The sequence below is a fragment of the Ranitomeya imitator genome, chromosome 6, assembly GCF_032444005.1.
Source record: "Ranitomeya imitator isolate aRanImi1 chromosome 6, aRanImi1.pri, whole genome shotgun sequence".
Classification (NCBI taxonomy): Eukaryota; Metazoa; Chordata; class Amphibia; order Anura; family Dendrobatidae; genus Ranitomeya; species Ranitomeya imitator.
This window is the reverse complement of record NC_091287.1, coordinates 555,226,885-555,241,025: the sequence shown is the minus strand read 5'-3', so window position 1 is coordinate 555,241,025 and position 14,141 is coordinate 555,226,885. Positions and strand designations below refer to the sequence as shown.

The following is a 14,141-nucleotide window of genomic DNA, read 5'->3' as shown; positions in this document are numbered from 1 at the left end:
GGGGGAAACAACGGAAACACAGGGGGAAGTATGGCGACACGGGGAAGTATGGCGACACGGGGAAGTATGGCGACACGGGGAAGTATGGAGACACGGGGGAAGTATGGAGACACAGGGGGAAGAATGGAGACGCGGGAAAATATGGAGACACAGGGGGAAGTATGGAGACACGGGGAAGTATGGCGACACGGGGAAGTATGGAGACACAGGGGGAAGTATGGAGACACGGGGAAGTATGGCGACACGGGGAAGTATGGAGACACAGGGGGAAGTATGGAGACACAGGGGGAAGTATGGAGACAGGGGGAAGTATGGAGACACAGGGGGAAGTATGGAGACACAGGGGGAAGTATGGAGACACAGGGGGAAGTATGGAGACACGGGGAAGTATGGTGCAAGGGGAAGTATGGAGACACAGGGGGAAGAATGGAGACACGGGGAAGTATGGAGACACGGGGAAGTATGGAGACACGGGGAAGTATGGAGACACAGGGGGAAGTATGGAGACACGGAGAAGTATGGAGACACAGGGGGAAGTATGGAGACACGGGGAAGTATGGAGACACAGGGGGAAGAATGGAGACACGGGGAAATATGGAGACACGGGGGGTGAACAACGGAAACACAGGGGGAAGTATGGAGACACAGGGGGAAGTATGGAGACACGGGGAAGTATGGAGACACGGGGAAGTATGGAGACACGGGGAAGTATGGAGACACGGGGAAGTATGGAGACACGGGGAAGTATGGAGACAGGGGGAAGAATGGAGACACGGGGAAATATGGAGACACGGGGAAATATGGAGACACGGGGGGGAACAACGGAGACACAGGGGGAAGTATGGCGAGACGGTGGAAGTATGGAGACACTGGGGAAGTATGGAGACACAGGGGGAAGTATGGAGACACAGGGGGAAGTATGGAGACACTGGGGAAAGTATGGAGACACGGGGAAGTATGGAGACATAGGGGGAAGTATGGAGACATAGGGGGAAGTATGGAGACACAGGGGGAAGTATGGAGACAGGGGGAAGTATGGAGACAGGGGGAAGTATGGAGACACGGGGAAGTATGGAGACACAGGGAGATGTATGGAGACACGGGGGAAGTATGGAGACACGGGGAAGTATGGAGACACAGGGGGAAGTATGGAGACACGGGGAAGTATGGAGACACGGAAGTATGGAGACACAGGGGAAGTATGGAAACACGGGGGAAGTATGGAGACACGGGGAAGTATGGAGACACGGGGGAAGAATGGAGAATGAAGAATGGAAACACGGGGAAATATGAAGACACGGGGCAGAATGGAGACGCAGAGGGAAGTATGGAGACACGGGGAAGTATGGAGACACGGGGAAGTATGGAGACATGGGGAAGTATGGAGACACGGGGGAAGAATGGAGAATGAAGAATGGAACTCGGGGAAATATGAAGTATGGAGACACGGAAGTATGGATACATGGGGGAAGTATGGAAACACGGGGGAAGTATGGAGACACGGGGAAGTATGGAGACATGGGGAAGTATGGAGACACGGGGAAGAATGGAGAATGAAGAATGGAACACGGGGAAATATGAAGTATGGAGACACGGAAGTATGGATACATGGGGGAAGTATGGAAACACGGGGGAAGTATGGAGACACAGGGGGAAGTATGGAGACACGGAAGTATGGAGACACAGGGGAAGTATGGAGACACGGGGAATTATGGAGACACGGGGGAAGTATGGAGACACGGGGGAAGTATGGAGACACGGGGAAGTATGGAGACACGGGGGAAGAATGGAGAATGAAGAATGGAAACACGGGGAAATATGAAGTATGGAGACACGGAAGTATGGATACACGGGGGAAGTATGGAGGCACGGGGAAGTATGGAGACACGGGGAAGTATGGAGACACGGGGAAGTATGGAGACACGGGGAAGTATGGAGACACGGGGAAGTATGGAGACACGGGGAAGTATGGAGACACAAGGAAGTATGGAGACACAGGGAAGTATGAAGACACAGAAGAATGGAAATGGGGAAGTATGGAGACACAGGGGGAAGTATGGAGACACGGGGAAGAATGGAAACAGGGAGAATGGAAACACGGAAGTATGGAGACACGGGAAGTATGGAGACACAGGGGGCAGAATGGAGATGCAGGGAGAAGTATGGAGACACAAGGAAGTATGGAGACACAAGGAAGTATGGAGACACGGAAGAATGGAGACACAGGGAAGTATGGAGACACAGAAGAATGGAAACGGGGAAAGTATGGAGACACAGGGAAGAATGGAAGCAGGGAGAATTGAAACAGAAGTATGGAGACACGGGGAAGTATGGGGACACAGGGACGTATGGGGACACGGGGAAAGTATGGAGACACACGGGAAGTATGGAGACACGGGAAGTATGGAGACACGGGAAGTATGGAGACACAGGGAAGTATGAAGACACAGAGAAGTATGGGGACACGGGGAAGTATGGAGACACGGGGAAGTATGGAAACGCAGGGAAGTATGGAGGCACAGGGGGCAGAATGGAGACACAGAAGTATGGGGACACAGGGAAGTATGGAGACATGGGGGAAGAATGGAGACAGGGAAGTATGCAGACACAGGGAAGTATGGAGACACAGGGGGAAGAATGGAGACACGGGAAGTATGGAGACACAGGAGGAAGTATGGAGACACGGGGCAGGATGCGAGACATGGTAGGATGGGAGACACGGGGGCAGGATGGGAAACACAGGGGGCAGGATGGGAGACACGGGGGCAGGATGGGAGACATGGGGCAGGTTGGGGGGCAGGATGGGAGACACGGGGCAGGATGGAGACAGATGGGGCAGGTTGGAGACATGGGGCAGGATGGAGACAGATGTGGCAGGATCATGGGGCAGGATGGAAACAAATGGGGCAGGATCATGGGGCATGCTCATGAAGCAGGATGGGGCATATCCAAGGGGCAGGATGGAGACAGATGGGGCAGGATGGAGACACATGGTGCAGGATCATGGGGCAGGATGGAGACACATGGGGCAGGATCATGGGGCAGGATGGAGACACATGGTGCAGGATCATGGGCAGGATGGATATAATAAAGACAGATGGGGCAGGATCATGGGACAGATAGGGCAGGATCATGGGACAAATGGGGCAGGATCATGGGACAGATGGGGCAGGATCACGGGACAGATGGGGCAGGATCACGGGACAGTTGGGGTAGGATCGGACATCACATGGGGGCAGAATGGATACTCATGAGGGCAGGATTGGAGAACATATGGCTGGAGCCAGGAATGAGATACATGGGGGTCACAATTGGGGATATTATTACCATAAGGGCTAATTGAGGGATATTATTATTGCAATGATGTATTTATTTTATTTTTTAAGGATACTGCTTTAAATGCGGGAGGCGGTACTGTTACTGTGCAGAGCGACACTATATTGCCTTTTTTCTTTATCTGGTGTAGTTTAGAAGTTGAGAAAAAATTAAGTAATGTGTTCTACAAGTGGTGCTCTAGCTAACTGTGTTATTTCCTGCAGAGACGAGCCCTGGCTGGAAGTGATGGCGGTCTGTGCTGGATGAAGATGAAAAGAAAAGATGAAGGACTTCACCTAGTGACGTCACTGGTGAGTCAGTGTTTTACCTGTAGACTGGCACTGTACACTGAATACTATATACAGCAGTCCTGAGTACAATTTCACCAGTGATCACTGTATTACCTTTAAACTGATACTATGTATAGAGCTCCTGTGTATAATGTCATTGATCACAGTATAACCTGTACAATATATACAGTTCTCGTGTGTATAATGTCACTGTTGATCACTGTATTACCTGTACACTAATACTGTATACAGACCTCCTGTGTATAATGTAATCTGGATCACTGTATTACCCGTACACTATACATTGTATACAGCGCTGCTGTGTATAATGTCACTGGTGAACACTGTATTACCTGTACACTGACCCTATATACAAAGCTCCTGTGTATAATGTCACCGATAATCACTGTATTACCTCTACACAGACATTGCATACTAAGTACAGATCTACTGTGTATAATAACACGTATGGTGAGATTAGTATTGTGTTTTTTTTTATTAATGATCAGTATTGTAGTGTTCAGTCACTATGTGGTGGTAATATGTTGTCCGGCCATGGTGTGGCGGTATTTGTTTCTTGCTTGTGCTATTTGGTCACTATGTGGTGGTAATATGTGATCTGGACATGGCGTGTCGGTATTTTTTCCTTGTATGTAGTATTATAGGTCTCTATGTGGTGGTAATATGGTGTCTGATCATGGTGAGGTAGTATTTGTCCCTTGTATGTGATATTATTGGTCATTTTAAGAATTGAAAAATAAATAAAAATATACCTAGATTGTATTGCTTATTTTAACAAATGATTAATAGGTTGCAGTAGAGTAGGGCCCGACCAAAAGAGTCTACCTTGTCGTGGTGGCGGCTTAAAAAATTGTTTGGCAAAACAAAAGCTGCCGGCTATATGTGTGATCTGGTGATGGGAACTGTTAATGTGTGATTGGTGAGAAGTGGAGTTTTTCCAAAAGAGTGGTGGGGCTGTGGCCAGTTTGAGGGGTGGAGGCGGGGCTGGGGTGGAGCCTGGGCGGAGTCTCGGGGGGGCCCTGAAAATTTTGCCAGTATGGGGCCTCAAAATTCCTAGTGGCAGCCCTGGAACCAATCATCAGGCAGTAGAGCATTCTGGGAGGGGCAGAACATCGGTGTGAACCAATCATCAGGCAGTAGAGCATTCTGGGAGTGGCAGAACATCAGTGTGAACCAATCATCAGGCAGTAGAGCATTCTGGGAGGGGCAGAACATCAGTGCGAACCAATCATCGGGCAGTAGAGCATTCTGGGAGGGGCAGAACATCAGTGCGAACCAATCATGAGGCAGTAGAGCATTCTGGGAGGGGCAGAACATCAGTGCGAACCAATCATCAGGCAGTAGAGCATTCTGGGAGGGGCAGAACATCAGTGTGAACCAATCATCAGGCAGTAGAGCATTCTGAGAGGGGCAGAACATAAGTGTGAACCAATCATTGGGCAGTAGAGCATTCTGGGAGGGGCAGAACATCAGTGTGAACCAATCATCAGGCAGTAGAGCATTCTGGGAGGGGCAAAACATCAGTGCGAACCAATCATCAGGCAGTAGAGCATTCTGGGAGGGGCAGAACATCAGTGTTAACCAATCATCAGGCAGTAGAGCATTCTGGGAGGGGCAGAACATCAGTGCGAACCAATCATCGGGCAGTAGAGCATTCTGGGAGGGGCAGAACATCAGTGTGAACCAATCATCAGGCAGTAGAGCATTCTGGGAGGGGCAGAACATCAGTGTGAACCAATTATCAGGCAGTAGAGCATTCTGGGAGGGGCAGAACATCAGTGTGAACCAATCATCAGGCAGTAGAGCATTCTGGGAGAGGCAGAACATAGTGTGAACCAATCATCAGGCAGTAGAGCATTCTGGGAGGGGCAGAACATCAGTGTGAACCAATCATCAGGCAGTAGAGCATTCTGGGAGGGGCAGAACATCAGTGTGAACCAATCATCAGGCAGTAGAGCATTCTGGGACGACCGCAGCCTCTTGCAGACAGTGCAGCTGAGCTGGAGTCACTAGTGAGCCTCCACAGGATCCGGCACAACCAAACTTGCGGAATTGCAGGATTTCCTTGGAATGTTCTTTGCGGATGGGAATGACGTCAGCGCCAGCCCTTACCTGTGGCATTTCTGGGGCAGCGCACCTCGGCCGTGTCTCCCGCTGGGGTTTCCTGCCAAACCAGGGCGTAACTCTCCTCAGGACAAATCTCGTGGGGCTCTGAGAAGACAGAGAGATCTCTAGTTAAAGGTCAATCCTATTTGCCAATATAGTTTTCTTTTTTCCCCCTGACGCCTCGTTCTCTGCTCACAGCGATGTAGGAGTGATGATTAACTGCCAGAGCGAGGAGCCAGGGAAGAGGGAGAAGTCCCGGTGCCAGCTCGTGTCATCGGATGAAACATGTCTGGCGTGGGGAGTCGTTACCAGATACAATTTACTTGTTAATTACCGGCGACCGCTACATCCAATGTAGGGATCCAGCAGATTCACAGACCGCCGCCGCGTTACCCCACAGACCACCGCCATATTACTCCACAGACCTCCGCCAAGTTACTCCACAGACCTCTGCCGAGTCACTCCACAGACCACCGCCATATTACTCCACAGACCACCGCCATATTACTCCACAGACCTCCGCCAAGTTACTCCACAGACCTCTGCCGAGTTACTCCACAGACCTCTGCCGAGTCACTCCACAGACCACCGCCATATTACTCCACAGACCACCGCCATATTACTCCACAGACCTCCGCCAAGTTACTCCACAGACCTCTGCCGAGTTACTCCACAGACCACCGCCATATTACCCCACAGACCACCGCCATATTACTCCACAGACCTCCGCCAAGTTACTCCACAGACCTCTGCCGAGTCACTCCACAGACCACCGCCATATTACTCCACAGACCTCCGCCAAGTTACTCCACAGACCTCTGCCGAGTCACTCCACAGACCACCGCCATATTACTCCACAGACCTCCGCTGAATTACTCCAGACTGCCACTGCATTCTTCCACAGACCTCCACCGTGTTACTCCACAGACTGCCACTATATTACTCCACAGACCTCCACCTAGTTACTCCACATACCTCCGCCGTGTTACTCCACAGACCTCCGCCGTGTTACTCCACAGACCTCCGCCGTGTTACTCCACAGACCTCCGCCGAGTTACTCCACAGACCTCCGCCGTGTTACTCCACAGACCTCTGCCGAATCACTCCACAGACCACCGCCATATTACTCCACAGACCTCCGCTGAATTACTCCAGACTGCCACTGCATTCTTCCACAGACCTCCACCGTGTTACTCCACAGACTGCCACTATATTACTCCACAGACCTCCACCTAGTTACTCCACATACCTCCGCCGTGTTACTCCACAGACCTCCGCCGTGTTACTCCACAGACCTCCGCCGTGTTACTCCACAGACCTCCGCCGAATTACTCCACAGACCTCCGCCGTGTTACTCCACAGACCTCCGCCGTGTTACTCCACAGACTGCCACTATATTACTCCACAGACCTCCACCTAGTTACTCCACAGACCTCCGTCGTGTTACTCCACAGACCTCCGCCGAGTTACTCCACAGACCTCCGCCGTGTTACTCCACAGACTGCCACTATATTACTCCACAGACCTCCACCTAGTTAGTCCACAGACCTCCACCGTGTTACTCCACAGACTGCCACTATATTACTCCACAGACCTCCGCCGAGTTACTCCACAGACCTCCGCCGTGTTACTCCACAGACCTCCGCCGAGTTACTCCACAGACCTCCACCGTGTTACTCCACAGACTGCCACTATATTACTCCACAGACCTCCGCCGTGTTACTCCACAGACCTCCGCCGAGTTACTCCACAGACCTCCACCGTGTTACTCCACAGACTGCCACTATATTACTCCACAGACCTCCGCCGTGTTACTCCACAGACCTCCGCCGTGTTACTCCACAGACCTCCGCCGAGTTACGCCACAGACCTCCACCGTGTTACTCCACAGACTGCCACTATATTACTCCACAGACCTCCGCCGAGTTACTCCACAGACCTCCACCGTGTTACTCCACAGACCTCCGCCGAGTTACTCCACAGACCTCCACCGTGTTACTCCACAGACCTCCGCCGAGTTACTCCACAGACCAACGCCATATTACTCCACAGACCTCCGCCGAGTTACTCCACAGACCGCCAAAGCGTTACTTCACAGACCTCAGCCAAGTTACTCCACAGACCTCCGCTGATATACTCCACAGACCTCCACCACATTACTCCACAGACCAACGCCATATTACTCCACAGACCTCCACCGCGTTACTCCACAGACCTCCGCAGAGTTACTCCACATACCACAGCGTTACTTCACTGACAACCTCCACGTTATTTCACTGACCACCACCGTGTTACTCCACAGATCACTGCAGCAGTGTTACTCCACAGACTGTCGCTAAAGTGTTACTGTACACTAAAACCATAGGAAAACTGCAGAATATTTCCAATCATTTTAGGACGGGTGAACAAACTACAGAAATCCTATCAAACAACATTAAATATCACTCCTGTTCTGAAATACTCTGCGCTGCTGTGAGCATATTATCTTCATTGAGCACTTCAAACTAAGATAAAGTAAAGTTATAATACTGCCAAAAATGATGAAATAATACCGCCACACCGATAACACTGATGGGGGCCTTACACGTTAGGAGTTTATATATTGTACAGGTCGCCCCAAGGGAATGAAATAACATTTCCTACAGCTCTCAAATACTACACCGCTCACCCAGTGCCCAAAACCAATGCTAAAAGCTGCCACACAGTGCTAAAAGACTTATTCTATATAGTTATAACAACACCATACAGTGAAGAAATAATGCTGCTATATAATGGCAAACAGACTCCCATAGAGTAACCGAACATTCCTGCCATACAGTGCGCTGAAATAATACCACCATACAGGGCTCATTATACAACCAGTATACAATACGGAAATATTACAGCCATATACTGAAAATAATCCCGTCATACAGTGCTGAAATAATACAATCATATCGTTACCAAACATTACTGCTATACAGAACTTTTATACGGTAATACTATTCTATATTGCTTTCTCGGACTGCGGTGGTCTCGCACCTCTCTACCATGGCGGTATAATGCCGGTACTTGCTGCAGACCTTCCAGCTGACAGCAGTGATGGCGGCTCAGTCACTTGTCAGCGATAGTGAAGGCAGGTGATGTGCACCAGGTGAGTGCGGGGGAGGAGTACACCCATCATCTCCCGGCACGGGACATCACTTCCCCTGCATGCATATATTATGTGCACTATGTACTACTCCCCCCATCATTCCCTTAGTGGGGTCCCTACCTGGACACTTCTTCTCGTTGCACGGCTTGCTCTCCTCTGATTGGCCGCTGCACGCTTCCCCTCCATATAAGGGTCCGTAGCAGCTGCGCTCCCTCCGCTGCACCCCGCCGTCACACGTGCTGCTGCAGCTCCCCCACTGGCCCCACAGCTGCCACTTTCCATCCACTGGAAGAAGAAGCCATCATTAAGTGACGTAACAGAATACTCCAGTCACCCCCAAAGCTGCACTTGAAAAATCCCATCTATCTATATAGAGTTAACGTTTAACTGTTACCTGGACACTCTGTGATGAAGCAGTCTCGTACGTCCGACCACTGGCCGTGACACTCCGAGCCGCCGTACGACGGTCCGTTGCACTCCCGGATCCTCTTCTGAGTCCCATTGGAGCAGGTAGCGGAGCAGGCGCTCCAGCCGGACCACTCGTTCCAGTTACCGTCCACTACGGGAAGACACTGAGCAGTCACCACAAGTACCAGCTAATGATGTAGCAGAGCTGAGTCCGTCGACAGTCTTCCAAGCTGCATGGTGTGTGCACTACAATGAGGTGGGATAATGCAGTCCCATGTACAGCCATATGTATAACTCAAAGTGACCTTGGAGAGTTATCAAAAGGACTGAACTTTTGTTAATTAACCTCTGAAAGTCATGAGTGTTTGTAATACACCGCATTCTCTCATTCTGCATCCCTCTCCCTGAAACCGAGCTGAAAGTGTTGTTTTATCTGCCTAATTTATGCACCTTTAGAAGCTGCTTTGAACTGCTGCTCTAGAAAGAGTCTATCCATACGCTATTTACATGCACTCCCCTGTGTGAGCGTCTCTGCTCCCCTCCTGAATGCTTAGACAGCATCAGTGTTTGTAATTCATGAGCACAGATTCTTACGACAGCAGCAGTTCAAAGCAGCTTTTAAAGGAGCATAACCTAAGCAGCTAAAACAGCACTTTCAGCTCTCACGGAGAAAGAATGAAGCAAAATAAGGTAAACAATCACATTAGAAAGACACAAAACTTTGTAAAAGCTGATCAATAATTAAAAGAAAAAAAAAAGATTCATTAACTTTGCACTATTTAAGAAAGTTACTAAGAAATCCGCCTCTTTGTATCTGAGGTCTGATCAGGGCTTGTGCTGCACGTCACCCCCCGCACTTCTTCACCTGACTAGGTAACCTATGCTGCATTCAACAAATGTAGCTCTGCTACCTAAAGCAAATCCAGCTCTGCTACCTCACCACTCAGCTCTGCTACATACAGCACAATAAATGCAGTATTAAACCCAATAATGTCAAACTGAAAAACGCAACGCTTCCAGCTCTGCTACATCTGCACAGCAGGAGAGATCGATTTCCTCACCAGGACATAAGGCGATGTTGCAGAACTTGGTCTGTTTCTCTGGTCCTTTGCATTCTTCACCCCCAAACTGCGGCGGATTGCAAGTTCGGGTTCTCTCCCGGTAACCTCTTCCACACGTTGATGAGCACAGACTCCAGGGCGACCACTCGTCCCAGGTCCCGTGCACTGTGGAAACAGAGAACATACACCGTAGAGGTCAAGAGAAAAACATGTCAAAAACGTGGTGTGTGAACATACTCTTAAACGTTTTTTTTAATTAGTTGTTTAATTATCCTCCAGGTTTTGCAAAGTCATGATTGTTTGTAGTATATTACATTGCCTCATTTTGCTTCCTTTTCTCCTGAATACTTTGCTGCTGTCTTTTTATAATGTAAAGTTCAAGCTTCTTTACAAACTGCTTTTAACTGCTACTCAGCAAGAATCTGTTCATTGTACTCAGTTTGTACATGCAACTTACCCAGTCTGAGCCTCTATGCTCACCACCCGCATGCTCAGACAGGGAAAGTCTTGTACACAGACTAAACACAGTCTACTGATTCTCATAGAGCAGCAAGTGAAAGCAGCTTCTAAAGGAGCATGAACTGGGCAATAATGCAGCACGGCAGCATAATATAGAGGAGACAAGAATGGAAAATAAGGTTATGAAGGTTAAGTTTATGATATTACAGAAATTCATAACTTTTACAATGCCTACAGGATAAAGAAATAATAACAAGAATAAAAATATAATATTAACAATAATAAATTTATCAATAATAAAAATAATAATAATAATAATAATACAATAATAATAATCATAAATAAAATAATAATAATTATTATCATCATCAATAATAACTAAATAATATAATAATTCCAATAATAATAGCAATATTAGTGATAATACTAAAAAATATATATATTAACAATAATCTATATATATAATCGTCTAAGGGGCACTTCCGTCTGTATGTCTGTCTGTCACGGAAATCCCGAGTCACTGATTGGGCGCGGCCGGCCAATCAGTGACGGGCACAGTCCGGCCACGAATTCACCCCTTCCTACTCTCTGTCAGTGCCCCCTCCATACTCCCCTCCAGTCAGCACTCACACATGGTTAATGGCTGCGTTACACCTCGTTATGCCTATGCAGCATCAATAGTAAAAAGATCTAATGTTAAAAATAATTTATAAACATAAAAAATCATTATATACTCACCTTCCGGCGCCTTTCCCGCTCCTCGCGACGCTCCGGGCCATGCATTGCGGTCTCGCGAGATGATGATGTAGTGGTCTCGCGAGACCGCCACATCATCATCTCGCGAGACCGCAATGCATTCTTGGGATCGGAGCGTCGCGAGGAGTATCGCTAAACGCCTCGCCTGAATCCGGGGGCCGCCAGAAGGTGAGTATATAACTATTTTTTATTTTAATTCTTTTTTTTTAACAGGGATATGGTGCCCATATTGCTATATACTACGTGGGCTGTGTTATATACTATGTGGGCTGTTATATACTGTGTGGGCTGTGTTATATACTGCATGGGCTGTGTTATATACTACGTCTCTGTGCTATATACTACATGGGCTGTTATATACTATGTGAGCTGTGTTATATACTGTGTGAGCTGTGTTATATACTGCGTCTCCGTGCTATATACTACGTGGTTTGTGCTATATACTACATCGCTGTGTTATATACTACGTGGGCTGTGTTATATACTGAGTGGGCTGTTATATACTGCGTCTCTGTGCTATGCTATATACTACATCACTGTGCTATATACTATGTGGGCTGTTATATACTACACGGGCTGTGTTATATACTGCGTGAGCTGTGTTATATACTGCGTCTCTGTGCTATATACTGTGGGCTGTGCAATATATTAGGTGGCTGGGCAATATACTACGTGGCTGTGTTATATACTTCGTGAGCTGTGCTATATACTACGTGAGCTGTGCTATTTTTTTCGTGGGCTGTGCTATATACTACTTGAGCTGTGCTATATACTACATGAGCTGTGCTATATACTACGCAGCTGTGCAATATATTACGTGGCTGGGCAATATACTACGTGGCTGTGTTATATACTGCATAAGCTGTGCTATATACTATGTGAACTGTGCTATATACTATGTGGCTGTGTTATATACTAAGTGGGCGGTGCTATATAATACGTGGGCTGTGCAATATACATGGCTGGGCAATATACTACATGGCTGTGTTATATACTACATGGGCTGTGTTATGTACTACGTGGGCTGTGTTATATACTACATGGGCTGTGTTATATACTGCGGGGGCTGTGTGATACACTGCATGGGCTGTGCCGTATACTACGTGGGCTGTTCTACACTGCGTGGGCTGTGTTATATACTACGTGGGTTGTGCTATGTACTACATGGGCTGTGTTATACACTGCGTGGGCTGTGCTACATACTGCGTGGGCTGTGTTATACTCTGCATGGGCTGTGCTATATACTGCGTGGGCTGTGCTATATACTGCATGGGCTATGCTATATACTACGTGAGCTGTGCTATGTACTACGTGGCTGTGCTATATACTACATGGCTGTGCTATATGCTACGTGGCTGTGTTATATGCTACGTTACTGTTCTATATGCTACGTGGGCTGTGTTCTATGCTACGTGGGCTGTGTCATATACTATGAGACCTGTGCTATATACTACGTGGCCTGTGCTATATGCTATGTGGCTGTGCTATATGCTATGTGGGCTGTGTAATATGCTACTTGGCTGTGCTATATTTCTCTGCTGTATCTGTGCATCATGAATCGTGGTATGTGTTAAAGAGGGGGGCCCACTGAGACTCTTTCACCCGGGGCCCTCAAAAACCTGGAGCCGGCCCTGGCTTCAGTGATTGGTCACGCCCGGTCAGCCGCGAACAATCAGCGACAGATGCAGTCCGACCTCGAATTGGCGTGGAATTTGAACCACGCTTTGCTAATTGGTTGCGCCCGGCCGGACCAATCCTATGTATAAATTGCATTATTCTGGAAACTTCATAAATAAACTACATACATATTCTAGAATACCCGATGCGTTAGAATCGGGCCACCATCTAGTACTAGTAATAATAATAAAATAATAATAATAACACTAACAACAATAGCAAAAAAAAAACAAGAAAAGTTTAGTTACTATTTTATTTGTTAGTTTGGATAAAAAAAAATAAAAGTAAAACAGAAAAAAAAATCATAAAAATATAGATAAAAAAGTACGAAGAATGTAAATATAATCATAGCCGTAAAGTAAAGCATCAATAAAACAAACATTCAACTGTTAGTAAAAGATAATACCGTAATCTCTGAAAACACAAATAAGATATACTATGCTGATAAAATCAACAAAAAGTAAGTAAAAAAAAAAAAATAAATAGAACAAAAAAGGAAATAAAATGTTTGCCAATGAAGGAAAAATAAATGTAAGTAAAAATAGAGAATATATAAAGATATATATATTAAAAAAAAAGTATTGCGTGAGAAAGTGTGAAGTTTCCGATGCTCATACAATGTATCAAACACCTAAGCTTATGGTATGTATCCGCAGGTTACCCCCCCCAAGCAGTGGCCGATGGCGTGTCACCATGACAACCATCCTTTTGTAATTACTATGTAAATATATACCAGTAATAACATTGTTCCCCGGGAAGGTGCAGCCGGGAGACGTAATTGAGAGCCTCATTCAACATTCACATATTTGGTGCTTACGATGAAATGTAAAATACCGCCACAATCCGCAATTATAAACCTCAAAAGGAATCCGCAATTTAATAGAAGCTACAAATAACCCGCGCATTGTTCCTCAG

The 14,141-nt window shown here is 47.4% G+C and overlaps 1 protein-coding gene across 2 annotated transcripts in view; it reads right to left on the bottom strand.

The window, feature by feature from the left end:
* The window catches only part of LOC138643166 (adhesion G protein-coupled receptor B1-like), a 572,016-nt gene that overhangs the window by 320,226 nt on the left and 237,649 nt on the right, over positions 1 to 14,141 (bottom strand). For both annotated transcript variants that reach the window (XM_069731992.1, XM_069731993.1), the window contains exons 5-8: positions 10,335 to 10,499; positions 9,260 to 9,424; positions 8,986 to 9,150; positions 5,739 to 5,837 (exon numbers count right to left, since the gene is read on the bottom strand). In XM_069731992.1, coding sequence (XP_069588093.1) covers positions 5,739 to 5,837; positions 8,986 to 9,150; positions 9,260 to 9,424; positions 10,335 to 10,499 — 594 coding nt within the window. The remainder of the gene's footprint in view (positions 1 to 5,738; positions 5,838 to 8,985; positions 9,151 to 9,259; positions 9,425 to 10,334; positions 10,500 to 14,141) is intronic.